Source organism: Crassostrea angulata, chromosome 4 (genome assembly GCF_025612915.1).
Source record: "Crassostrea angulata isolate pt1a10 chromosome 4, ASM2561291v2, whole genome shotgun sequence".
Taxonomy (NCBI): domain Eukaryota; kingdom Metazoa; phylum Mollusca; class Bivalvia; order Ostreida; family Ostreidae; genus Magallana; species Magallana angulata.
In genome coordinates, this window is record NC_069114.1 from 22,222,638 (window position 1) to 22,249,218 (window position 26,581).

General features: G+C 33.7%; 2 protein-coding genes across 2 annotated transcripts; both read right to left on the reverse strand.

Moving 5' to 3' along the window:
* Positions 1-82: 82 nt before the first annotated feature.
* Positions 83-26,220, reverse strand: LOC128181418 (5'-nucleotidase domain-containing protein 3-like). Its single transcript, XM_052849818.1, has 16 exons — positions 26,028-26,220; positions 25,695-25,873; positions 24,501-24,575; positions 22,684-22,739; positions 22,496-22,586; positions 21,005-21,073; positions 19,566-19,622; positions 19,207-19,267; positions 16,583-16,685; positions 16,188-16,289; positions 7,510-7,594; positions 5,891-5,977; positions 5,646-5,699; positions 4,124-4,210; positions 1,431-1,495; positions 83-1,065 (listed from the first exon to the last, which is right to left on the reverse strand). The coding sequence occupies exons 1-16, from the start codon at positions 26,194-26,196 to the stop codon at positions 870-872; spliced, it is 1,536 nt and encodes a 511-aa protein (XP_052705778.1). The 5' UTR covers positions 26,197-26,220; the 3' UTR covers positions 83-869.
* LOC128181420 (uncharacterized) lies at positions 8,176-12,296 on the reverse strand. The gene has a single exon (XM_052849819.1). The coding sequence runs from the start codon at positions 10,392-10,394 to the stop codon at positions 9,432-9,434; it is 963 nt and encodes a 320-aa protein (XP_052705779.1). The 5' UTR covers positions 10,395-12,296; the 3' UTR covers positions 8,176-9,431.
* Positions 26,221-26,581: the final 361 nt, after the last annotated feature.

A 26,581-nucleotide genomic window follows, 5' to 3' on the forward strand; every position in this document is an offset into this window, starting at 1 on the left:
AAGAGAAAATATCTTCAAAAAATTGTATACAGTGTAATAATTAGGACTGCAGCAAAATCTTTTATTAATTTGTTATATCAGATAATAATTCATAGATTTAATTTGTTTCTTTTACATCATTTTATTTAATAAATCGATCACACAACAACGTTAAAAGCAAAGACAAAGATAAGCACATCTTATGAACAAAAATTGTATTAAAAACATCAACAAATCTGTAATGTGACAAAAGATACTGATCTTTAAAATTGAAGATAGATTTATTAAAGCTTCATTATGTAATAATCAAAACCATGATTCTTTTTGTTATCAATTTCATAAATAAATTATTTTATCTGGTATATATTAAGGTCAGATGACACATTCTTTGAGCATCTTTTTTGTATTTCCTCAAAATAAAGAGTTCCAATATTTTTTTCTTATTTAAAATCATTGTTAAAATGATTAGAATTTTATTTTTTTGCATTTATGGGCCTAGATGGCCGAGTGGTTACAGCGGTGGCCGCTCACTGCTAGGAATGTAGGTTCCATAGGTCCTGGGTTCAAACCCTGGCCCCGGCCGAGGTGGAGCTCTGACAAAATGAATTTCCCTGTGATGTATATATAAGTATATAAATTTTTATATCAGCAATTCAAGTGTACCGGTAGTTACAAGAAGATTATATAGGAAATTGCATACTCTAGTATTTTGTAGAAATGCCTGGTAAGGTATCCCAATTTTGTGCAAGAAAGCTTGTCAAAGTAGTAGTAAATCAATGACAAATTTCCTGGAAAAAGTTATATAAAATTGAGGAACATGTCATCTGACCTTAATAATGCACTAATATAAGTGATAAATAAAGTTTTTATACATAAATACAAATCTTATGTCAAACATGAGGTTCATGTGGAAGTTCCATCCTACGTGGATAAAATGTATGCTCTATGGGATAATTCAAGAGATTTCTAACATTAGACATGTACAAATCAGCAAAGCGGGCCAATCTCCGACTAAAGTAGGTTGGATTATGATAAGTCCTGAATATGCTTCCAAATTGGGCATTGAAAAGAGACTTCGTGTAATTTCTACAATACAAACAAGAAAGGACATCAGTAATCGATATTGTTATTTGTATGCATTTCAGTTAAATACTTCTTTGTTAATTATCTGAACAGCCCACAACTTCTCATACCTATCCCCAATTGTCCCCTTCTCTGATCGAAAGGCATTATGGAATAAATAAACCTGAAACTTCTTTAAAATAGGTTGCTTTTTACAAAATTCCTTAAATAACGACTTCCATTTTCTGCAAATAAATTTTTATTCTTGATTCTAACAGCCCACCCTCTCTCTCTCTAGCTCTCACAGACCCTTTGGCTGAAGGTAAAAATGAACAAGAGGCCAACAGGCCTTGACGGTAATTGTTGATGAAGATATTCAGATCACTGACCTGATTTCCTTCCTTTCATCGAGCCAGGACTGCCTTATTTCAGTTGTATCCTGTGTTGTGTCCATCTGTAAATGATGGTTGCTTATATTTCCTTTCACACATTTCAAAGAAATATTTAGACTCATCTAAGCTACCAAATGAGCATATCACATTAAAGTTTCCTATTTGTTTCAAAAATACCTTTCAGTGAACTAAAAATCTTTCCATCACCCATGCTTATCTAAAATGTTGTTTGAATAAAATTTAAAATTTATGCTTTTGTGATGAATTATCAAGAAGACATTGGTGGTTTCTTTTCTGCACATATCAGTTTAATAAATAAACAAGAGGCCAATTGGCCTTAACGGTCACCTGAGTAGCATATATCCAATAGACAAACTTGTCATGGAGTCTCATATATGCATCTAATTAATTAGGTTTCATACTGGAGTAGAAAAATTATAAATTTGTAATGACAACCACATTTAATTCAAAAAGAACTGTGAAACCTATAATTTTGGTGAAAAACTAAAAGATCTGGTCTACAAAATAATGAATTTAGTTTTCCTTTCAGGTGTGTGGGAGTAAAAAAGATAATTTTTTAACGTTATATGCATTAACATCTATACATCCATTTTGGCCCTGCCCTAGAGTCAAAACCCATAACCCAGGGGACATGAAAATTAAAATTTCAGTAGAGGACTTCCTGGTAAACATAATTATTAGTCGTTTTTTTTTATACAGATGTGTGAGAATAGAGAAGAAGATTTTTAAACATTATATGCATTTACACTTTATTGCCATATTGCCCCCCTCCCCCCCCCCCCCATGTCCTGAACCCATGACCCAGGGGCCATGAATTTCACAATTTAGGTAAAGGAGATTGTGGATATCATAACCATGTATTCAGTTTTTTGCCCACATGTGTGGGAGTAGAGAAGAAGATTTTCTTAGATTTAATACATTTTTACTATATGGCCATATTGGCCCCACCCTAAAGCATGAACACCTAACAAAGGGGTCATGAATTTCACAATTTTAGTAGAGAGCCTCATGGACATCATAATCATGCATTTAGTTTTTCACAAATATATATAGGAGTAGAGAAGAAGATTTTCTAAGATTTAATACATTTTTACTATTTGGCCATATCGGCCCCACCCTAGAGCCTGAACCCCTGACCGAGGGGTCGTGAATTTCACAATTAAGGTAGAGGGCTTCATGGACATCATTAACATGCATTTAGTTTTTAACAAATATATATGGGAGTAGAGAAGAAGATTTTCTAAGATTTAATATATTTTTACTATTTGGCCATATTGGCCCTACCCTAGAGCCTGAACCCCTGACCCAGGGGTCATGAATTTCACAATTTAGGTAGAGGGCTTCATGGACATCATAATCATGCATTTAGTATTTAACAAATATATAAGAGAGTAGAGAAGAAGATTTTCTAAGATTTAATACATTTTTACTATATGGCCATATTGGCCCCACCCTAGAGCATGAACACCTAACAAAGGGGTCATGAATTTCACAATTTAGGTTGAGGGCTTCATGGACATCATTATCATGCATTTAGTTTTTAACAAATATATATGATAGTAGAGAAGAAGATTTTCTAAGATTTAATACATTTTTACTATTTGGCCATATTGGCCCCACCCTAGAGCCTGAACCCCTGACCCAGGGGTCATGAATTTCACAATTAAGGTAGAGGGCCTCATGGACATCATAACCATGCATTTAGTTTTTAACAAATATATATGGGAGTAGAGAAGAAGATTTTCTAAGATTTTAATACATTTTTACTATATGGCCATATTCGCCCCACCCTAGAGCCAGAACCCCTGACCCAGGGGCCATAAATTTCACAATTTTGGTAGAGGGCCTCATGGACATCATAACCATGCATTCAGTTTTTTCCTCACATGTGTGGAAGTAGAGAAGAAGATTTTTGAAAATTTGGCTTTTTTTGCATATTTAGCCCCGCCCGTGGCACCCCAGGGGTGGTAGAGCCATAAATTTCACAATTTAGATTCTTCCTACCATAGAGATGCTTCACACCAAAAATGGTAACGATTGGCCTGGTAGTTTCCAAGAAGAAGTTAAAAATGTAAAATTGTTAACACACGACGCACGGCGCACGACACACAACGCACGACGACGGACGAAGACCAATTGCAATAGGTCACCTGAGTGACTCAGGTGACCTAAAAATCTTTTAATACTTTTACTGCTTAAAAAAGGAATTTATTTCTTTTGTGCAATTAGAGGGCAATGAAGAAGAAAATCTAAGGGATTTTCAGCAGAGTGGGTGCTTGGAAGAGCTTGCCAAAATTCCCTATACCTGCAACACAAATTTTGGCAAGCGCTCACAAGCTCCCACTCTGCTGAACTTGCCTCTAGATGATTGCTAAAAGACTTTCAAGCATTGCTCAATGCCTTAAAAACAGACAGCAAGCACCCAATATCTACTCATATGCATTTGTAAATCTTTAAAAAATCAGATTGTCTTTATGATGTCGTATCTATAGTGACATCATTTGGATAATTTGCCTATTTTCTACATTATTTAAACTCTCTTTAACCTTATTCATAAATCTCTCTTTAGAAATTTGATTTTAGGGCCAAAATTGCATTATTACTATAGTATTTAATACACATGCAACTTCTCTCACATGAATCTCAGAGTTGTAAATATTTATGTATACCTGGGCATTTTCGATTAGGTTCTGCAAAATATTTAACCATTTAACTGCTTGCTGGTATTCCAAACAATTGGACCTTATGATTTCCCTCTAGAAAAGAAAGAAAACAATTTACATGTATATGAAAAAGCAAATTAAGTGGTCCAAAATAAAATCAAAAATAATTTTTTGTTATTTACACATTAACTGAACTAACACTATAAATTAATGAAGTTTAGTTCAACTATGGCTATCAAAATGGCCAATCTTTCAGTAGTTGATGCAAGTAGTTGTTGAAAATTATGTACAAAGAGATATGTTTTCATATAAGAGGAGCACATTGTGTGAAATTTTAATAAATACATCTAAATGTAAAATTTTCCACATCTGTGGTTTCACTGTAATCAGCTGCCTTGAATACATATGATAAGTTGAACACCAAAACACTGTACAGGAGCCTTAAAAAAATGTAATTTGGGTAAAAAACTGTACACTGCCTAACAAGAGGCCCAGGGGCAACATTGCTCACCTGAGCAACAACAGCCATAACTCTGATCAAGTCAGCATTACGGTATCAAAATAACTTGACAACAAAGTATGGATCTTGTGCAAAAGTTTAAAAAGAATTGCTAATCTTTATCCACATATTTTTTATGGTAATACCAAACCCATTTTGTTGTTTTGGTATTAGTGAGAAGATTGTTTCTATTCCTATTTAAAAATCCCCCCGTTGTGACCCTCTTTTTCTTCAGAGAATCAGGGTTTGATCAAACTTTAATCTGCGCAACCTGTGCTTTCACACAATTTTCTGATTTTTGAACTGAATGATTTTCCTGAAGATTTTTAAAGATTTTTCTCTATATCTTCCTGTGTAAAAATTTGACACCACCATTGTGGCCCACACTACCCCCAAGGATCATGATTTGAACAAACTTGAATCTCAACTACATAAGGATGCTTCCACACAAGTAATAGCTTCTTGTTAATTGTTTTTTAGAAAAAGATTTTAAGGGTTATTTTCTAAAATTTGAACCCCCCCTTCATTAAGGCTGACTGGTTTTTGAAAAGATTTGAAAAATACCCCAAAAGTTTCAAGAAATCTTAATTATCTCCCCTTTCATGGGGACTTGGCCCTTTATTTGTACAAACTTGAGAGCCCTTCCCCCAAGGATCCTTTGGGCCAAATTTGGCTCAATTTGTCCCAGCGGATCTGGAGAAGATGATAAAATGTTGAAAGTATATGACAACAACACCAATGTCAATGACGATGACAAACAAGGACATAATTTGATCAGAAAAGCTTACTTGAGCCGTTGGCTCAGGTGAGCTAAAAATGATAATAAAAGGACATTAAAACCAGTTTATTCATCTAACCTTTTAGCTATGTGTACTACGGTCAAGGTAAAGGACTTCCAGCTTGTCATATTAACTCTACTGCAATTTAACCTTATCAGGTTTCAAATAATTAAGAATATAGATTCTAAAATATCTGAGTAAAATGTGACTTAATCAGTCTGATGCAGAAACAAATACACAAAGCACATACTTCTAACTCTGGTATGATTGCTCCAGTTCTCCATCCATGCTTCAAAGAAGGATCCTGTCAACAGAATTACAATTCTTACCATAGTCTTTTTGTTTAATTCTTTAATAGATTTGCAAAAAAAGATTGTTATTGATATATTTTATGCATATATTGATGAAGCAGATTCTACAATATGAAATATTTTATTTAGCCAAAAAAGCAGTACACTACAATCAAATTCAAATTTTAAATGAAAGGAAACTTACTGCCAAATCACTGTAAACATGGTCTCCAAAATACAGTACATTGAATCCATACCACCCAGTCATGTCCTGTAGCATGTAGTAATTTCCCTACAAAAGTATTCATTTCAATAATTTTCTTGTTAAAGTTTCTTTTTGCATGCCAATTTTTACTTTATCCAATCGATCACAAAAAATAATAGTGTGTCTCAATAATTTCCTAAAAGCCTTCATAAAATCAATTGAAACTAAAATTGATACTACATGTACATGTATTAATTTGAAATAGAAGTATCTTTTCAAAACAATTATTTCTCTTTAAACCTATGCACAGATAATGTTACACACATTATAGAATCAACTACAGAAAGCCTAATGACCATGGGACTCTTGTTGTTTCATATAAAAGTAAACAAATTAAGTTTTTGTTAATTTATTTAAATTAGTAATATGATGATGATGATGTTATGTTGATGATTATGTGAATGAACTTGATTTTAATAAATGAGAGAAAAAAATTAGTAATATAAATACAGAATATTTTAAGAATTTCACTAAGCCATAGAACTAAGACTTGAATGAAATAATGATTTTTGATGACCAGGGGGCAGTTACCAAATTGGTGAGGATCTAACCTCTTTAGACCAGAAACTGCTTAAAGACACACAAGAGGGTGGACCATTAAATTTAACCGTTAATCTTTATGAAATTTGCAGAGGCACATCTTCTGATCATGTTCAGCATATGTAGTGCTTTTATGCCCCAAAATTCAAAGTTATGAAAAAAGCTTTTAAACTAGAAATTTGATAAAAGATAAGTTAATATACATCTAATTCAGGTTTATAAAGATAAATTGTCTAATCGAAGTCATAATAGAAATATGTTAGATTAATAATAGCTAATTTCACAAAAAAAGTATGTATTTTAACAAAAAATTGAGGGATTGCCTATCAGTTTTTGGAAAAAGAAACATCAAGTGCATGCTTGCTCCAACACTATTTTTTAATATGATATGCAAAATAATATGACCAATTATATATGTATGTGGTTTTAGAGCAGCATTGCTCTCTTCACCTCCTACTCTTGAATATGAAGAAAAAAGCTGATGAAATTTTTATGCTTTTGAGAAAATACGGGAAATGGCCCATTTATGTGACTTCATAGAAGCACAACGTATGATCAATGCTTTAAAACTTGTAGATTTCTGTAACTAGCGTATTCAGTTTTATGTTTTATAAAAAAATATCTTTATAATATGATGTTTTTTTCAAATTTATAAAGCATGGGGACAGAAATTAGGCCTTTAGACTATTCAATGCAGTTGTTAAAAAAGCTTATTGGGGGGGACAAAATTGTGTCTAGACAAATGAACAGATGGATAGGGCAATTCCAGTATACCCCTCTAAACTAAGTTTGCTAGGGTATAATGATCAATATTAGCAAGTTTTATAAAACAAGTTGAAAACGTTCAAAAGGAAATGCTGGATGATCATGAAGAGCCAAAGATAAAAATCAATTAGTTCACTACCAGGTGACCTGGAAAGGCAGACAATTATTTTTTACTACAGTATATTTTCCAAACATATACACTGGAACAAATCTTTAATTTCAATGACACAATCACTGATAACTGATCTGTTTACCTGTTGGTAAATTTTTCCTTTGCTTAACTTCAGCACCCTGTCATATGATTCACTATTGGTTTGTGGATCATAGATTCTAAATGGTCTGTAAACAAAAGTAGATTTTGAAAAATTATCCATATTAAATTGTAAATGAATAAGTAAAAATAGGTATTTAGAGTTACACAAAAAATCAGGGGCAAACGCATACTGTTTTGCCGTAATGTCTGTACTTAGATCACAGATCTGTTTGCCTGTAATTAACTTATATAAAAATCTATTAAATCTATCAAATTACATAATGCATACTCAACTGTTTTGAGGTTTTGTCTGGTGTAAAAGTGAATAACTCATAGAATATCATTTATATTCAGTCTAGTAATTAGTTTACTAAGGAACAATAATTATTCAAGTAAAACTTTTCAAAGTTGAGGCTATGTGTTAAAAAAAAAAACAAGAGAAAAACTGTCAATGGGACAGCAAACCAGTTTTCTTTTGTGTGAACAGTATATGATTTCCATTTGTCTACCATAAATTGATAAACACTAAGTAACCTTTCCAGAAAAATGAGGTACTCTTTATGCAATACAATGCAAAATAAGAGACCCATAGGCCACAACGCTCACCTAAACAACAGTTTATATAAAACCAACCAAAATAAAGATTTACAAATTTATTCAAATTGCCTTCTGGGCACTACTCAGCTATTAAGCAACAGAACATACAGTAATATAAAAATACACACGCAAACAAAATATTAGAAACAGAATGAGGCAATAAGGCCTGCAATATCTAGAAAAGATATGTAGTAGCCGATGGCTTGAGATGTGATGTAGAAGGCCGATGGCCTGATATGTAGTAGCCGATGGCTGATGTGGAAGGCCGATGGCCTGTGTGCGTGTGTTTGTACTAATACAAAATGAGTGAACATTGTACAATTCTTTTGGGGTATAATAACACATGGCCAATTGACCATGTGTGAAATGCCATAACACATGGCTAATTGACCATGTGTGAAATGCAAGTAGTTACCCAAGATCAGATCAAGGTGGTGGTGGGGAGGATGGTGGTACTTTGAGTGTTTACTGTTCAACTGCAAGCTACAAACAGGCTGCTGCGATAATATGATTGGCTTAGCGTAACACGTGATCCAACACAGATGAAATACGATCTGCTCTACATGATTTTATATAAACAACATTTAATTACATTAAATTACATTTTATATAAAACCAACCAAAATAAAGATTTACAAATTTATTCAAATTGCCTTCTGGGCACTACTCAGCTATTAAGCAACAGAACATACAGTAATATAAAAATACACACGCAAACAAAATATTAGAAACAGAATGAGGCAATAAGGCCTGCAATATCTAGAAAAGATATGTAGTAGCCGATGGCTTGAGATGTGATGTAGAAGGCCGATGGCCTGATATGTAGTAGCCGATGGCTGATGTGGAAGGCCGATGGCCTGTGTGCGTGTGTTTGTACTAATACAAAATGAGTGAACATTGTACAATTCTTTTGGGGTATAATAACACATGGCCAATTGACCATGTGTGAAATGCCCAAACGAAGTTATTATAAATGTTAATTGTAATAGCTGAGAGCCCCAAAAGGAATTGGGTTGATCACCACCACTCTTGATCTGATAATACACCTTCATGACTAATACACCTTCATCAACTAATATAAGAAACATTCCGACACACAAACAGTACAAATTTCGCAAAATAATTAAACATTGTATCCTGCAACAAATAAGTACGGTACATAGTAACTGCAGTTAAAGGATAACCTCTATGCAAAGTCATTATCTAAGCTACACATAACAATAACAAACATCAGTCCATTTCAACAATCGTGAGATATTGCCAATACATATGCAAAGTAAGTAATCAATTGAAAGTCCATACACCCGACTCACATAGTTCTAGAATTTAAAGACAACACATAGCTTGTTGAGCACGCGATAAAGTTTGGTCATCGGAGCGAATGTATCTGGTATAGCAATCGGAATTCCATCTTCCCAAGGTTTTGATCAGGTGATCCTCTACCTGTCCTGCGGCCGCGGATGTAGCTGCTCCAATCCTAAATGAATGTCCCTGGAATTTCTCATCATCAAAACCAAGCGATTTTAGAATCTGTTTTAGTTTTGATATGAATAAATGTCTTGATAAAGGATTTCCACTCTCATCTACGAATAATGCTGAGGACACATTACGGTTGAACCAACTTCGTCGGAACATCAAGTACTTTTTCATACACTGCACTGGACACACGGTTTGACCGGATTGAAATAAACGGATTTGTATTCCTTTTCGAAAAGGGTCGGTTTTGGATCTTCTCAGAATGAGAGTAAAAGCTGTTTCTTCAGTATCCATAACCATGTCTTCCGTACGCAGTATATTGTCTTGTTTTGCGTTGTTTATGGTAAATTCCCCACATCGAAGATAGGCAAAGAATGCTGTGGAACAAGCCGCTTGCAACATAGTATCAAGAAATACTCCGAACATTCCTCTTTTTAATGCATTATGGATTTGAACTAACACACTATATGTTATGGGTCTTCTTTTCTCCTTTGTGCACTTTTGCTTCTGAATTCCTCTCATCACTGTTTGTAACCTCACACAAGTATCTGTTGCCGAACACAAAGGATTTGGCACTCCAGCCTTGATGTAATGGAATCTCACCGCTGCAAGATACAATTTGATAGTACTGTGACTCAAATTGAGCATATTGCAGCAGTGGGTAACGAAGTATATCAAGATCTGCTCAGAAATTTCTGGAGGATGATAATCCCTTGCTTCAATTCCAATGGACGATAGAAATTGACAAAACATAGTAAATCCAGTTCTATAGGTACTCCTGGTATTATCACTAATGGATGCCTCACATAACATCCTAGATTCTCTTTCTAATACAGGATTAACTCTTGTATGGGTGGAACTGGGGTTGGAGTTGCTGCTGCCGCCGGAGCTGCTTCGCGGAATCGTGACATCTGGAATCGAGATAAAGAGTCAGCTATAATGTTTATCTTTCCTGGAACATGGTCACATAAAATTATGAAATTGTCAATGGCTGATATCCAAGTTAGTTTTCTAAGTAATTTCATAATCATTGGTGATTTTGATCTACGTTTTTTAATGATTTGAACAGTGGCAAGATTATCACACCAGAATTTTATCCTCATCCCCGACCACTTGTGGCCCCATAATACAGCTGCAACCACGATAGGATAAAGTTCCAACAAAGCCATAGATAAGGGGTCATCTCCTAAATTTTGAATTTCTGACGGCCATTTTCCTTGAAACCATTTACCATCGTAGTAGCCTCCAAATCCCATGGTAGAAGAAGCATCTGTATATAAGCAAATATCAGAAGCGCTGGTCACATTTTCATCCAAAAAGAAAGACTTTCCATTCCATTGCTTTAAGAATGTCTCCCACATAACCAGATCATTTCTGCATTCTTTCGTTAAATTCACATGATGATGTAATTTCTTTACAGAATGTGCCAATGTTAATAAATAGGAAGTAAACGATCTTCCTGCTGGTATTATGCGTGCTGCAAAGTTGAAATGGCCTAAGATACTAAGAAGCTCTCGTTTTGTACATGAACGTTTTGACTTTAAATTCCCAATGAGGAAGAATAGGCGCTCTACTTTCTCTAAAGGTATGCGTGCTTCCATCTTAGATGAGTCCAATATTATTCCTAAGTACTCCATCTCCTCACATGGACCTTTTGTTTTCTTCTCTGATATTGGAATTCCTAATTTATTGAACACCATTGTCAGTATCGCCATGCTTCGGAATCCTTCATCGCCTGTTGGGTCAATAGTCAAGAAATCATCTAACAAATGTAATATATGCTTAATATGGTAATTATTGTTCAAAATCCAGCAAACAGCCTGAGAAAGCATGTCAAAGATTTTTGGACTACTTCTGCATCCAAAGACTAATCTTTTGTAGAAATAATATTTATCTCTCCACTTTATTCCATAGTAGGGTTCCACAGATGCCGATAAAGGCAATAATTTGAAAGCATCCACAATGTCTGTCTTGCACATAAGTGAATTATCACCTAATATCTTCAAAATATTAATAGCATCATCAATTCGAACATACTGGAGTGAGTAATCTTCCTTATCAATAAGACTGTTGATACTGACTTCAGAAATGTGTTCGTGAGGTGATGATAGATCGACTATCAATCTATATTTTTTCGAATATTTTCCTTCCACCACACCAATCGGACTTATACGATATATGTCATAGGGTGGCTTTTCAAACGGACCATCTAAGTATCCCTTGTCTAACTCATATTTGAGTAAATTGTCCACTACATCAGGATTCTTTCTAGCAGAACTTAGATTTTTGCATTCTAATGTTGTAGCTGGTAATTGGGCAATTCCTGTGTCAAATCCTCTTTCCAAACCATTGATAAAAGTATTCACAAAATCTCTATCTGGGTGGTGTTGTAATTCAAGTTTAAAGGCCATGATGTTAATTGGCGTTACACATGTATTTCTCTTCCCACAAGAATCCGTTTTTGTAGATGCATTCTCTAGTCACTGTTTCTCCATTGTATTTCCGTCTTTTTGTCTAACAGCAGTTTTGCACTGAATAGATGCATGTTTCCCTAGCTTGCAGGCTGAGCAGATATGAACTAAATTACAGGATTGTCTGTTACAGCCATTTTCTCCATTGAAATTGTTACATATCTCTTTTCCTTTGTGTGTTAATCGCGGTCTGCCTTGAACATCAAGTTGATTGGACGATCCTCTGTATTTAGAATGCACAGGGTTATTTTGGACCGGCTGGACAGGATTTAATTTAGCTTTTGGGCAAAAATGAGCTGTGTGCGTCATACTGTTGCAGCTGTCACATCTAATCACAGTTTGACCCGCGAATATGGAAGTAAACAGTTTCGTGTCTCTAACTGACCAATCGACTCTTATATTTCTTTGATGGAGCAGGGCACTTGCTCTTGCGGAAAATGCCTTGTGATAATCGTAAAAAGCTGGCCCACGCGTCATGGATGCCATCTCTACGATGTCCCTCTCATATGCATCCAACTCTTGTCGTCTCTCAGGATAAACCTCACACATGACGTTTTTAAACTTGGAGAAGGCCAGGATAAATTCGCTTATTGATAGATTTCTCTGCAGTCTGACATCGTGATTTGGTTTGATTAATATGACTTGACCCTCGTTATCTTGGATTTTATGTTCTTCATTTTCACGGGGCAAAAGTAAAGTAGCCAAATTAACATCTTTACCTTGTATAATGTTGTTGCGCAGAGTTGTGGACACCGTCTCTATAAACGGAACAGAATCCGAAGAGACCCGTGTGTTTAGGTCGGTTGTTGTTCCGTACGTCAATGACTGGTTTCTGTTCCCGTTGTGAGCCTGAATGCTGCTGACTGCGTTCGTCAATGATACCAATGACTGTTGTATGTTTTCTACAGCGTGGGTGAGCGAGTCTACTTTCGCTTCGGTGGACATCCGCCCAGCCTCACTTTCGATAACATCAGATGAAGTTGCCGGAAGTACGGGTAAGACGTCGCCATTTTGAATCGCGTTACAGTCAATTCCTTCCCCGCTTGGTATTGTTCTGTCACTCGATTGGTTTGAATTCAAAACATTGTCTCGATATATCTGAATCAACTGCGACTTTTTCAAAGAAGCTGGCACCAAGATACTTGCCTCTTTAAGTCTCCGAATTAACTCGGTCACCGACCAATTTTCAGGCTCGTTTTCATCCCATCGTGGAATTTCACCGCGTGTACGTACATTTCTAACGGGTTGGCTCGCCTGTTTTCGCTTTCTTCCAGTCATGTCTAGTCTATTAATATCACATGTAAGAGGTTAAAAGTCAAGGGCTGAAGGCACTCAGCCGTGTCTTGTAAACACAACACACGTGGATTAACGTTAGTTACTTTCACTATATATTTAACACCTTTCACAATGTTGTTTATGTTCCGCGTTAATATCGACGATAAATCCAAATGAATTAGGGTATATTCCAAAGGAATCGGTATAAAATACTTTGAGTGTTTACTGTTCAACTGCAAGCTACAAACAGGCTGCTGCGATAATATGATTGGCTTAGCGTAACACGTGATCCAACACAGATGAAATACGATCTGCTCTACATGATTTTATATAAACAACATTTAATTACATTAAATTACATTTATTGTATCATTCACTTTCAAATTTATGAATATGAAAATACAGTAAAATTTGTCGAATCCAGATGTTGTGCATTATGGCATGTTGTTCAATGCAGCAAAATTATTCAGTCCCTTGACATTTTCTAAGTATCATTTATGTTAAAAAAAGGTTGTGCAATCTGGCCATTTATCGGTCGGCCTTATGCCGGATAATTATTACTCAATTATCGAATAATTTTCCTGCCATTGCTATTGATTTGATACCCTTAAGTCTTACCAGAATACACATTTTTTAGCCAAAATTAGATAATTAAATTATACTTCACGCCATTTTTTTTAGGCCATGATTCTGGATACTGAGTAAGACTGTCGATATTGTTTGTAATGCCCGTTGTGTGGTTACACTTACAGAGTTACATTTTATTCTGTCAAAATGTTTCATTCTATATTAAATTGTCATGTATATTAATATTTATCCATTATTCCCTGCATCAAAACAGTTCTTGCCATTACTTAATCAGCCACTTGTTGACTTGTGGCGTCGTCAATGTTTATTTAATACTTTCCAGTGAAGCATGCACTTGTCTCGTGATGGACTTTTCAGATTAATTGGATGTTTATAAATTTATCAATTACGATGATTTAATTGAACAAGAGACCCACAGGCCACATCACTCGCCTGAACAACAGTTCCTTGTTTCATTTACATATATTCGTTTTTTAAACATTTTACCAATATATTTCTATTTTAAACTTTTAACACCTCTTGGGACCCAAGTATTAGCCCAGGGACCACAATTTTAACAATTTAGAATCTACATCATCTTAGGATGCTTGCATTGTAATTTCACAAATTGTAGCATTGTAATTCTTAAAAAAGAAGATTTTTAAACGTTTTCTATGATAAACTTTGAACTCCTCTTGGGGCCTCAGTAATAGTTGGGCCATCAATATTTATTTATGTGTTTAATCTTTAATCATTAAACAGAAATTGCTGGTCTTTGATACCACTACTGCCTTTAGACACCATTTTTAAAAATAGTTTTCTATAAACAGAGAACTCTTTCTTGTGGTTAATAACTTTCGATTTTGGATGTTATTTTTTTAAACACTCATTACAACTGGATAATAGCAAAGTAATATAACGAATTGGAGCATAGTAGTTCTTGAGATGAAGATTTTTGAACATTTTCCCTATATATTTCTATGTTAAAATTTGAACCCCTCATGGGGCCCCAGTATTGGTCCAGGGGTCATGATTTTAATAATTTACAATCTACATTATTTGAGGATGCTTGCATTGTAGTCTCACAAATTGAAGCATTGTGATGATTGAAAAAAGATTTGAGAACTTTTAGCTATATATCTCAAACTTTGAACCCCGAAGGGGCCTCAGTATTGGTCCAGGGGTAATGATTTAAACAATTTATGATCTTCATTATTTTAGGATGCTTGAACTGTAATATTACAAATTTGTGCATTGTGGTTCTTGAGAAGAAGATTTGAAAACATTTTCCCTATACATTTCTATGTTAAATATGAACCCCTGATGGGGCCTCAGTATTAGTCTGGGGGTCACGATTTTGACAATTGATCATCTACATTGAGGATGGTTGCATAGTAATATCACAAATTGGAGCATTGTGGTTCTTAAGAAGAAGTTTTTTAAACATTCTCCCTAAATATTTTTACTTTAAAATTTGAACCCCTGATGGGGCTCCAGTATTGGTGCAGGTGTCACGATAATGACAATTCAGAATCTTCACTATACATTGATTATACAAGCTTTGGTGTAAATATTAGCATTTCTGGTGCTGTGGTTCTTAAGAAGATTTCTTAAGACATGCACCGTATTTTAACTTTTTCACAATTATCTCCCTTTTATAAAGGGATTTGCCCGTTATTTAAATAATTTAGAATTCCCTTACCATAAGGATGCTTTGTACCAAGTTTGGTTAAATTTTGCCCAGTGGTTCTAGAGAAGAAATCAGAAATGTGAAAAGCTTTCAGACAGATGGACGGACAGACAACAGATGACCGACAACAAGTGATCAGTGTCTCAAGTTTGACTATGCGACATGTCATCCAGAATACTGTAGATACCTTATTAAATGTGAGGAATTAATATTCCCGTAAAATTGCGGATTTTAAAATCTCACTTTTATTTATCAGACAGATATCAACTAAATGAAGCTATATAGACAATCTAATTAAAATTGGATGTTATATCTGTTCACTTACTCGCTACACAAAATATAACTTGTGTAGTAAGTAAGCGAGCGGATCCAACATCTAATTTTAATTAGATTGCTATATTTTATATTCTCACAATTTGATGCAAAACAGTTGAGTCGTGGAATTAAGAACTTGTGTAAAATAAGGATTCTACAGTACCTTTCATCTATATTAATAGCTTTGATAAGTTCAATCTTTGTCTTGGTCTCTTTTCCACATTTCAGCACACCCATTTTAAACTTATCAATATTTAAATATTAAGTCTAAAGATGCATGATGAATACCTTTTTGATTCATTGAAAAACTTGGGTTTTCTAGCTTTTGTAATGATGACTTCAAAAAGATCTCTCCAGTGATTCCCTATCAAGAACTTCATTCCAGCATCTCTGTAAGAGAAAAGTCTCATGTATATTCAAAATATAAAATACAAGTATATTTGCGATGTTGTGAATTACAGTAAAACACGCTTATAACGAAGTGCCAGGAACGGGCAATTTAACTTCGTTATAAGCGTAATTCGTTATATCCGTCATGTTTACAACATTAAATAGAGACTTGGGGAATGAAATTCACTTCGCTGTAACCGTGTTTTACTGTAGTTATCAATTGACACTCTATGGTTGTACTACAACTTGCTTTATATTTGTGTTTGCATGCATGTGTATGTAGTTAAACTTACACAAAGGGGAAGCCACTGTTTGTGATCAAAAAAAGTTGTTTTCCCTGGCTCACCAGTGATTCTAATAAATCACTTGTACCAGAATCTTTGTCTAAATATGTTTCTGTAATTCAAAAAAAAAACTGTAATCAGATAACATGCAGATTGTATCATATCTTACTAGATCATATGAAACAATACCATATGATACAAGTTCATAATTATGATACACTAACATATCAAATAATTATAATATATCATATCAAATAATATGATGCCATATCATGATACAATATAATTGTATAACATAGGGTACTATCAAATAATATATATGATACAATGTTGTATAACACAATATCATATGATATCTTACAATATTTTACCACATGACACGATATCATAATACAATATTGTATATCATATACAGCACTACAATATCATATTAAAGGCGCATGGCCACAATTTTGGTCAAATTCTATTTTTATTATTTAAAATGCTTTAAAAATGCATTTCTAATGACAAAATTAAATTTGAGAGTCAGTTGTAGAGTTATAAGCAAGATTCAGGGCTCACAAAATTCTTGTCATGTAAACAAGGCTCATGCCCTGTTTTTGATTACATGGGTTCAATATACCAGTAAAAATTCTTTTTCAAGCTGATTTTTCAATCTCCTTCAATCTTTCTCAAAAAAAAAAGTTCCTAACATTTAACAAATTCATTTTTAGTTGAAAACTTGAATTTTCACTTCAACATTCAAAATGTGAACAAACAAGGCTTTGTGTACATTTCAAAGCTCTGTAACTCACTTAAAACTCGACAAATGACGCTAAAATTTTGGTTGCCTATTAAAAATGTCTTACTGAAGCATTGTAAATATTAAAATAGGAAAAATCATTTTTGACCAAAATTGTGACCATGCCCATTTAAATGAAAAAATATATCATATGATTTAATATTATAGGAATAGGAATAGGAATCATATATCATATTTCAACAATCACATCTATCAAGCATGTTCAGGTGAGGTAGGACAAGGTTTTCTTTGCATCCTTGATAATGAGATTGGGCTCTGCATCTGAAGCAACCCTTTTATTTTAATTTTTTTAATTGTACAACAACTTTTGGATTAAATAATCAATCAAATTAATTGATTAATTTGAAAGAAGAAACGCTAGCTTTTCCAGTGAGTTTTTTTAGGGACCTCAAACATCACAGCTACTTATAGCAAAGCACATCAGTATATACAACACTTGGCATGATAATAACAATAGTGTAATGTTGTGCATGTACTATGCCTCGCCATAGTACATGTACTATGTACATATACCATGTACTCGCCTCCGGCTCGTGCCCATGTATCAAACCTTAACTACTATTTAGGCATAACACAACACTATTATACAAATAGTGTATCAATATCATAGGAATCATGTTATATCATAAATTTAACAACAAATACATCTATCAAGCAGGTTTGAGTGAGGTATGACATTTTTTTTGCATCATTGATAATGGAGATCAGGCTCTGCATCTGAAGCTACCTCTGCAATTCAATTATAGTTATAGTCAAATCAACTATGCAAGCTATTACCTACCAAATATGTGACCTGTTCCAGAACACTAAACTCTCATCCAGTATCTGAAACCTGTGGCTCAGATTCAGCATTCAAGCCTGTCAAGTGCATCAGTATCATAAGACGCATCATCCATGCAAGTTTGGTGACGTTAGGACCAATAATAACTAAAATATAATCATCAGAGGGCACCTGCTCCAGAAACTTTAACTAGCTCTTAAAACCTGAATCCCCTCCAGCATCTGAAATCTGTGGCTCAGATTCAGCATTCAAGCCTGCCAAGTGCATCAGTATCATAAGACGCACCATCCATGCAAGTTTGGTGAAGTTAGGACCAGCAGTAACTAAGATTTAATTATCAGAGAGCACCTGCTCCAAAAACTTTAACTAGATCTAAAAAGAGGCACCATCCAGGCAAGTTTGGTGAAGTTAGGACCAGCAGTAACTTAAAAATTGCTATCAAAGGGCACCTACAAGTACTCCAAAAAATTTTAACCTTCTCCAGCACCTGAAATTTAGGGCCAGGTTCAGCATCCAAGTCTTTCAAGTCCATGAGAAGGTCCAGATGCATCATCCATGCGAGTTTGGTGAAGATGGGACAGGTAATAACTTATATACAGGACCTGCAACAAAAACTTTAACCAGGTCCGGAAGCCGACGCTGGGGGTATAGCATTAGTTACCCCCGACTTCGTCTCGGTGAGCTAAAAATGGTTTTTGAGAAGATAAACCTCCATTGTGATGCCATCTTACCCCAGGGATAATGATTTATACAAACTTGAATCTACATTACTTGAAGATTCCTCCGTACAAGTTTCAGCTTCTCTGGCCATTTGGTTTTAGAGGAGAAGATTCGATGAGTTTTCACAATTGTAAACATTCAACCCCCATGTGTGGCCCCTACCTACCCCTGGGGAACATGTTTGGTGAGAGAAAGTTTATTTTGTAATTGTAGTTTGCGCAATATATATAACTATCGTATATTTTATAGTCTAGCTGTAATAATAACACAGAAATAAAGCATTATTTAAAATAACAATTGCTTGAATTGAAACAAATTGATTTTTTTTACCTAAATCAGCCAATATCTGACTATGGAGTTGACCAGAAGTGTGAACACCTTGCACTGCAGACTGAAAAGAAACAAAAGTAGAAGGATCTACAAACAAGAACATTAAGCATTTAGTCAACATATATTTAAACTAAATCTTGGTGTGTTGATCAATCCTTCTTAATATTTGACTTATGATAATCTTACTTTAAATTTTGCAGAATTCCCGGATAATATTGAAAAGTGACCAACTCTAAGTACATAAAAGTTAATAAAGTCAAACAAAAAAATTATAAAGATACAAGCAGCTATGATCATACATATAATTTTTTTTTCTGAGTAGAGAAACTTTTTATACTTTTAAATCCTATAAAACTTACACGAACATCATGAAACACATATTCTGGATCATATGGTATTCCATTTTCCATGAAGAACTGCAAAACAATTTTGATAAAATATGAATCACTAACTTTAACAAAAATAACAACATATAAAATTTGAATATGTACAGTTTTCAGTTTCTTTATGATAACACTAGTACTACAAATCAAGTTTGTATTAATGTATGGTTCAATACAATTCATCAATGATGCAAATGATGTACTGTTGGGGCGCAAGCAGGGTTTGCATCATTATACGAAGTGAAAACAAGAGACCAATGGGCCCCATCGCTGATCTGATCAACAATAGCCATTTTTCTCCAGATATTCTCATGTTTAAAACTGAGCCCCTTTTAAAACAGGTTGATTTCATAGTAATATCACATATTGAACATTGCAGTTCTCAAGAAGATCTTAAAACAATTGTTCATAAATTGACTGTAATTTACATTTTTTCCTATGTAAAAACTGGACCTCCCCCTCCCTACCCCCCCCCCCCCCCCCCAATGTGATCCCACCCTACCACTGGAGATCACAATTTTGAAAAACTTGAATCTACACAATCTGAGGATACTTTCACCAAAATTACAGCTTTTCTAGCCGTTTATTGTTATGCTCATCACTGCATACCCTCTATATAAGGCCAATACACTATTCAGGTTTCACCACAATCAGGTATTTCAGTCACCCAAACATGTTACATTAGAAGAATAGATTTGAAGAAAATATGACGACCACTGCACTAGTAAGAAATATTCAATGAAAGACAAAATAAAAAACAGAAAGAAATCCAGTGATTCATGTTTCAAAAATCCTCAATCATTTCAGAACGCTTTTCTGTGTAGTACTGTGATATCATTGAACATGCGCAAACCACACACCATACAGATTGTGCAATGACAGCACGGACTTCAGAAAATGGAGTATTTTTGTAGAAACTAATAAAAACAATATTACATTGTTACTTTCTTGGATATAATATCTCTTATCTACTGTGTTTGGTGTGATGGGACTGATGTCTACAATATGATGCTGACGTTATGCACATGCACTGTATGAACGACACATGTTTGATGTGCATGCTAAGTAAGGCAACACAACGTATCTCTATACATGGTAAAATGAATAACTTGAAAATTCTTCTAAAGAATATACATGTACAATCTTTTATTTTTCATTCATTTGATCATAATTTTCTTCATTTATTTTTGAAAAACATTTGCAGTTCATGCATTTTTAAGTCCATGCAACCTGAATGCCTCAATCGGAAAGCAACCCGCAATAATAACTTTCTCGGCCTGTAGACAGACAGACAGACAGATGGGTAACAGACAATTTGATATCTACTGTACACAGGGTTATAAAAATTAAGCCATAGATTCAGGTGTGCTGAAAACAATGTCTACCCTTTGTAAAGGAGAAATATAAATACTTACATCAGTCAAATTGCACAAGAGGGTCATTTCTGGAGGAGCAAATAAGTCAACCAACTGGTACATGGGACCCTGTTATAGAATAAAGTATATAAGTTACAAACTAAATATTTACTTATAAACTTGAGTTGTCCTAAAGAAGTAAAATATTTTCCTGAAAAACAATAAAAGTACTGTGACATTTTATTTTGACAAGTTTTAGCCTATTTTCAAATTAACACTGTAGTACATGTACAGCATTTTTTTCTGTAAATCTCATTAGCTAAAACAATGATCTCACTTTATCACTATATAGATAGTTCATAACAATTTCATATTTGTATTCACTAAGTATGATTCACTCTATTTCTTATGGAAATTGATTGTATTTCAAAGCTCTATAGAACCCGACAGGACTGAAATCTCTGCAATCCAGTTCTAACAGTTTAACCAAGTCTTCAGCAACCTATGAAAAATCACAGACTGCACGAAATAATCATGATGTTCCCATAAAAAACAACTTGAATTGGCTTTAATCTAATGTACTGATGTACATTACCGGTAACAATAATTTAGTTACTTTTTAAGATCAATTCAATAATTTGTTAAAAGAGAGATGTAAATATAAACAATAAAATGATTTCTTTGATGATTCATGGGGGTAATGAAGGTAGCGGTCATTGCAGAAAAAATTAGCTTACGCAAATGCAGGTAATGAAATTTTGCAATGTCGCTGTAACCTTCATATCCCACATTTATCTCCAAAGAAAGCATTTTATTGTTTAAATATTGACTGAACAACCATCAAAATGAACTTGTATTAAAACCACCTGAGCAATAACCTCCATGCCTTATGGTTTACCTTGAAAACAAGAATTGTTTTTTATTCAACTAGCAGCTCCAAATTGCTTTATAGAGAGATGAAGTGGGTTTTGAAGACAGCTGTTCATTGTAATGCAGAATATTTTGTTAGTAATTGTTTATATGTTTAACAATCACAGGCTACTACGGTAATCGAAATGATATGCAGACAACGAACTTTTTGTTGGATGTGAAATGCACTTCACTTATATATGAAATATCATTTTTAATTATTTTTTTTTTTTAATTCTAAGGGTAATTAATTATAATTATTAATATTATGCTTGAATTATTTTATGTAAGAACATGCAATGCAAATGTGTAAGGGAGGTCCTTGGAACATCCACATTGAGATATACATATGAAGCAATACACAATGATTGGACTGTAACTTAGACGCGAAATTGGCATGATTTTAAAACTTTCTCTATCTGAAGTAATATACTCATGATCAGTGAATGCATGTGTTTCTGATAATATACTGATGGAATTCATTGTATATTGGAAATGTAAAATTAAAGATATTTCTTGTAGTCAGTATATTCACTCATCCACTGGGTATTATAAAAGAAAATCCATGCATTTTCAGACTCATTAACTCAATAAGCAAGTCAATATTTGAGCTATAAGCAACTTTATAAGAAATCACTTAACTGTTCCATAAAATGTGTTCATGTCCTCAAGAGAAACATGGATTCCACCATACAAGGTTTTTACAGCCTCATCACTGAGGGCCTTGGTACCTCTACAATAAAAAGAATTAAACTTAAAAAAAAAAATTGTGAACAATAAAAATCAGCAAAAACTTCAATTATTGATTCATGTATTAGTTACTACTATACCTGTAAACAGTACCCAGCTGTATATTATGGAAGGAATCCAGTTTAAGCAAAAGGCCCTGTAAATATGAAAAAATATAAATATGATAAACAATAGTTATATAGTTTGATATTGATTATCTTATTTAAAAAGAAATGTTTTGTAAGTACATTCAAACTTCGTTATCTCGAACCAGATGGGACTGTTTAAAAACTTCGAGATATCAAAGTATTCGAGATATCGAGAGTAGAATACTTAAAAATAAGTAGTTGGGACTTACAGATCACTTCGACATATCCATTGTATTCGAGATATCAGTGTTCGAGACACCGAAGTTTAATTGTAGATTGAAGAAATAGAAACTTTGGGAATATAAAGAGTCTTTTGAGATTTAGAAGGATTCCATAGAGATTTAATTTCATTGTTTCTAAAAATTATCACATTCAACAAAAGGTTATATAAACATTTTGCGGAGAATGAAATTTTTGATGTGATCATGCAGCGAAATTAACAAAATTTATTCCCCAACAAATTTGTGATCCGTACATCCCGAGTTGGAATTTCCCAGGGGCTTTTGTTGTGCCTTAATTTCTGAATTAATTTTTTTAATATATTCATATTTTATTCCCAAACTGCAAAATTTTTGCTTATTTGACGTTTGTAAAGCTTATTTGTCATTATATCTTTTATAATCAAATAATTTACTGTTATTTTAAGTGACTTTTTCCAGGTGTGTTATTCAACCTTAAAATCAAAGTCTAATAACTCAAATTTGTTGGCCATCAACAAACTCAGCATCACACACTGTACAAATTAAGTTTTCTTCGGTATAATAAAACACCTATGCACTGACCTGTAAGACAAAAACAAGTTAAAGTCAGACGCGACCTTTCTTCCATTTTTTCTATTTTTTCCTATCACCACAATGTGAAGATTTCCATTAAGTAATTCCATAATTATTTTTTTATGTTAAATGATATACTTCTTTTATTTAGATATAAAGTGTTCAATTGAAAATATATAATACAACTTTATTTATAAGCATTCAAATGCATTTTGAAGTGATCAGAATAGATGTGTATCAGTTCATCAAACTGATGCACCTTTCATGACCGCTCAATATTCTTTTCATACTGACTGGCTAGGAATAATATTTTACAAGAGAGTATTCCCTCTATTTCAATATAACCTCTGATTTGTTGATTTTTAAATGGTACGTGACAAATTAATTATATTAGCCTCCTTGGAACAAAAATATTGCCCTCTGCTTTGCCTCGGGCAATATTTCGTCCTGCAGGGGCTAATATAGTCAATGCTGCCCTGAACCCTAGTCAATATTTGTATAATATATTAACTTATACAATCTATATTATTATACTTTCATGTTAAGTACTGAAATCTGATTGGTTTAGATGCAGTTGGTTATCCGTTCTATTACCCTCAGCGTTAGCAACACACTTGGCAACGGGTAACACAACGAATTGTTACATGCGCGTAAATTATGCGTGTACGGTTCCCGTAGAATTCACTTCATTTCTATATAAAAGCAGTAAAATTTTCTTAAAAAATAAGACATTCAGTATAATAAAATAAATATTGCCTGTTTGGGAGGGTAACTGTTGAAATTGACATCCCTCGAAAACCATTGTTTTCTCGGGGTGTCAATTTCAACATTTACCCTCCCAAACAGGCAATATTTATATATTACCGGTACTTTTCAAAGATGACCAGTGTACATTTTTCAAATTGAGTCACTAAAATTTTCAACTGATACATATTTTTCTATTTAAAACCAATATGATGCAGTGTGCAAGTATTAAGTGCCAGCGCAACTGCTTACCTTTCTAACATCATAATGGCAACCTCTTACTGCAAAGTCAGGACAGTATTCTATGTTAATAAGTTCCGATGGATACTAAAAGAAAAGCATATATTATTAGTTAGTATATACAGTGCTAACTTAAAAACAACAACTTATCAAGTATAACTAATTATTCAATTACATTACTGCTTTTATTTAACCAAGAAAGGACTGTGCTCGACATATATAAGGAATAAGGAATCATTCTTTAAAGGGACTTGGACACGATTTGACTTAAAATTTTCAAATTTTATTTTTTCCATTTTCAGTGTTTATACTGATAAATATAAAAGTTTATAATGCTTTGTCAAAATTTGAAAGTCAAATATTAAGTTATAAGCAAGACACAGAGTTCATAATTTTTTGTTTTGTAAACAAAGCCCGAATGTTGTCATTTTTACATATGTGTTGTATTGGTGTAAGTTTCAATCAAATGTAATTTTCTTTTGTGATACTAGTATTTATGAAGATATTGAGTTAGTTTTAATTGTTTTTTACATGTCATTTTGTCTAAGAAATGGTTAATCTCTACTTTACATATTTTGTAAACAACTATAAAACTCGAGCTCTGTTTACATAACAACCAATTCTTACCTCTGTATCTCACTTGTAACTTGACTTTAACATTCAATATTTTGGTCAATCATTTAAAATGCACCAATAAACCATTTTATACATAAAAAATTAAAATAAAATTTTTGATCTCAAATCGTGTCCAAGTCCCTTTAAGTATTATGAGGTGATAATTTTAGTCGGGGTGTGATTATCCAATAAAGCCCAAAGGACTTTATGATAGATTTGATCACGCCCCGATCGAAATTATCACCTCATAATATTCAAAGAATGATTCCTTATTACTTATATTTATATAATTTTGTGCCATTGTACGATGAAATATTTAAATATATATAAGCAAACCCCGCTGGCGCCTCAATTTGGCGCCATTTGAAGTTATGGGTTTTATAGTACAAAATCGATACGTAGTGTACGTTATCACAGGCAAAGACACTGGAAAATGTAAATATATGTATATAAAGGTTCTAGGCCTATCTGAGCCTTTTAAAAACTGTGTATACATAGCATTTATAATTATTACTGGGCCTTGCTGCTTCCTTTGAAATATATGGCAGCTAGGGCACAAAATTCATCTGTTCATCATAATAATTAACTTACCCCATATTTCTGAATTAAAGCCTCTTGTCCAAGCTTAAAAATCAGATAATGCAATTCAGGTTTGTAACAAGCCAGTGTATAGTCATAGTCAAATCCATAAATGTCTATTTCACTGAGAGAAGTTTCATTGTTTGCAAAAATTGCATTAGGATTGATCTGCACAGGATCCTTGAAATTTTCTGGAGTAAAAAAAATAAATGTATTTTACATTCTAAATATTTATACAAATGAAATCCATAGGCCTAAGCACGCACCTCAGAAACATGCATCCTCATGTTCCACGAGATAGAATCATGAAGTTGCATGACATTGAATGCATGTCAAATAAAATACCTTGTAGTTTCTTCTTTTGTCGGTTATAAATTTCACTCCAATTGATGGATCCGGTGCCGTTGACATTGCTAGAGATCATACAACGAACAATGCTATTCTCTTTTAAATACTTGTAAAAAATGCGTTTCCTAATACAATAACGCTGAAAACATATTCGACCCGTCTGCATTTTGTAAACACTTATTTAGGTTACTGTCAGTTCGCCCTATAGCTAAACCGACCCGTGTACTTGCGCCCAAACATTTTAATCAATTTGTTATCACGATCCCATTACTGTTGTGTAGCCGAGTCAAATTATTACTTACGAGGTTGATATTATGGAGTTTTGAGGATTAATGAGGGATGGTATATATTTGGGGGGGGGGGGGGCTGGAAAAAGTTCAAAATTCTGATGGTTTGAAATAGATATTATAATTTTTTTCTTTGATTCTGTTTTGCTTTTGAGAAAGTTCTTTTTTTTTTTTATAAACGTTTAAGTGATTTGTTTCTTTATTTATGCATGCTGATCAGGCACGTAGCATCGTTTTTGAAAGTGGGGGGGCCAGACCCATCCA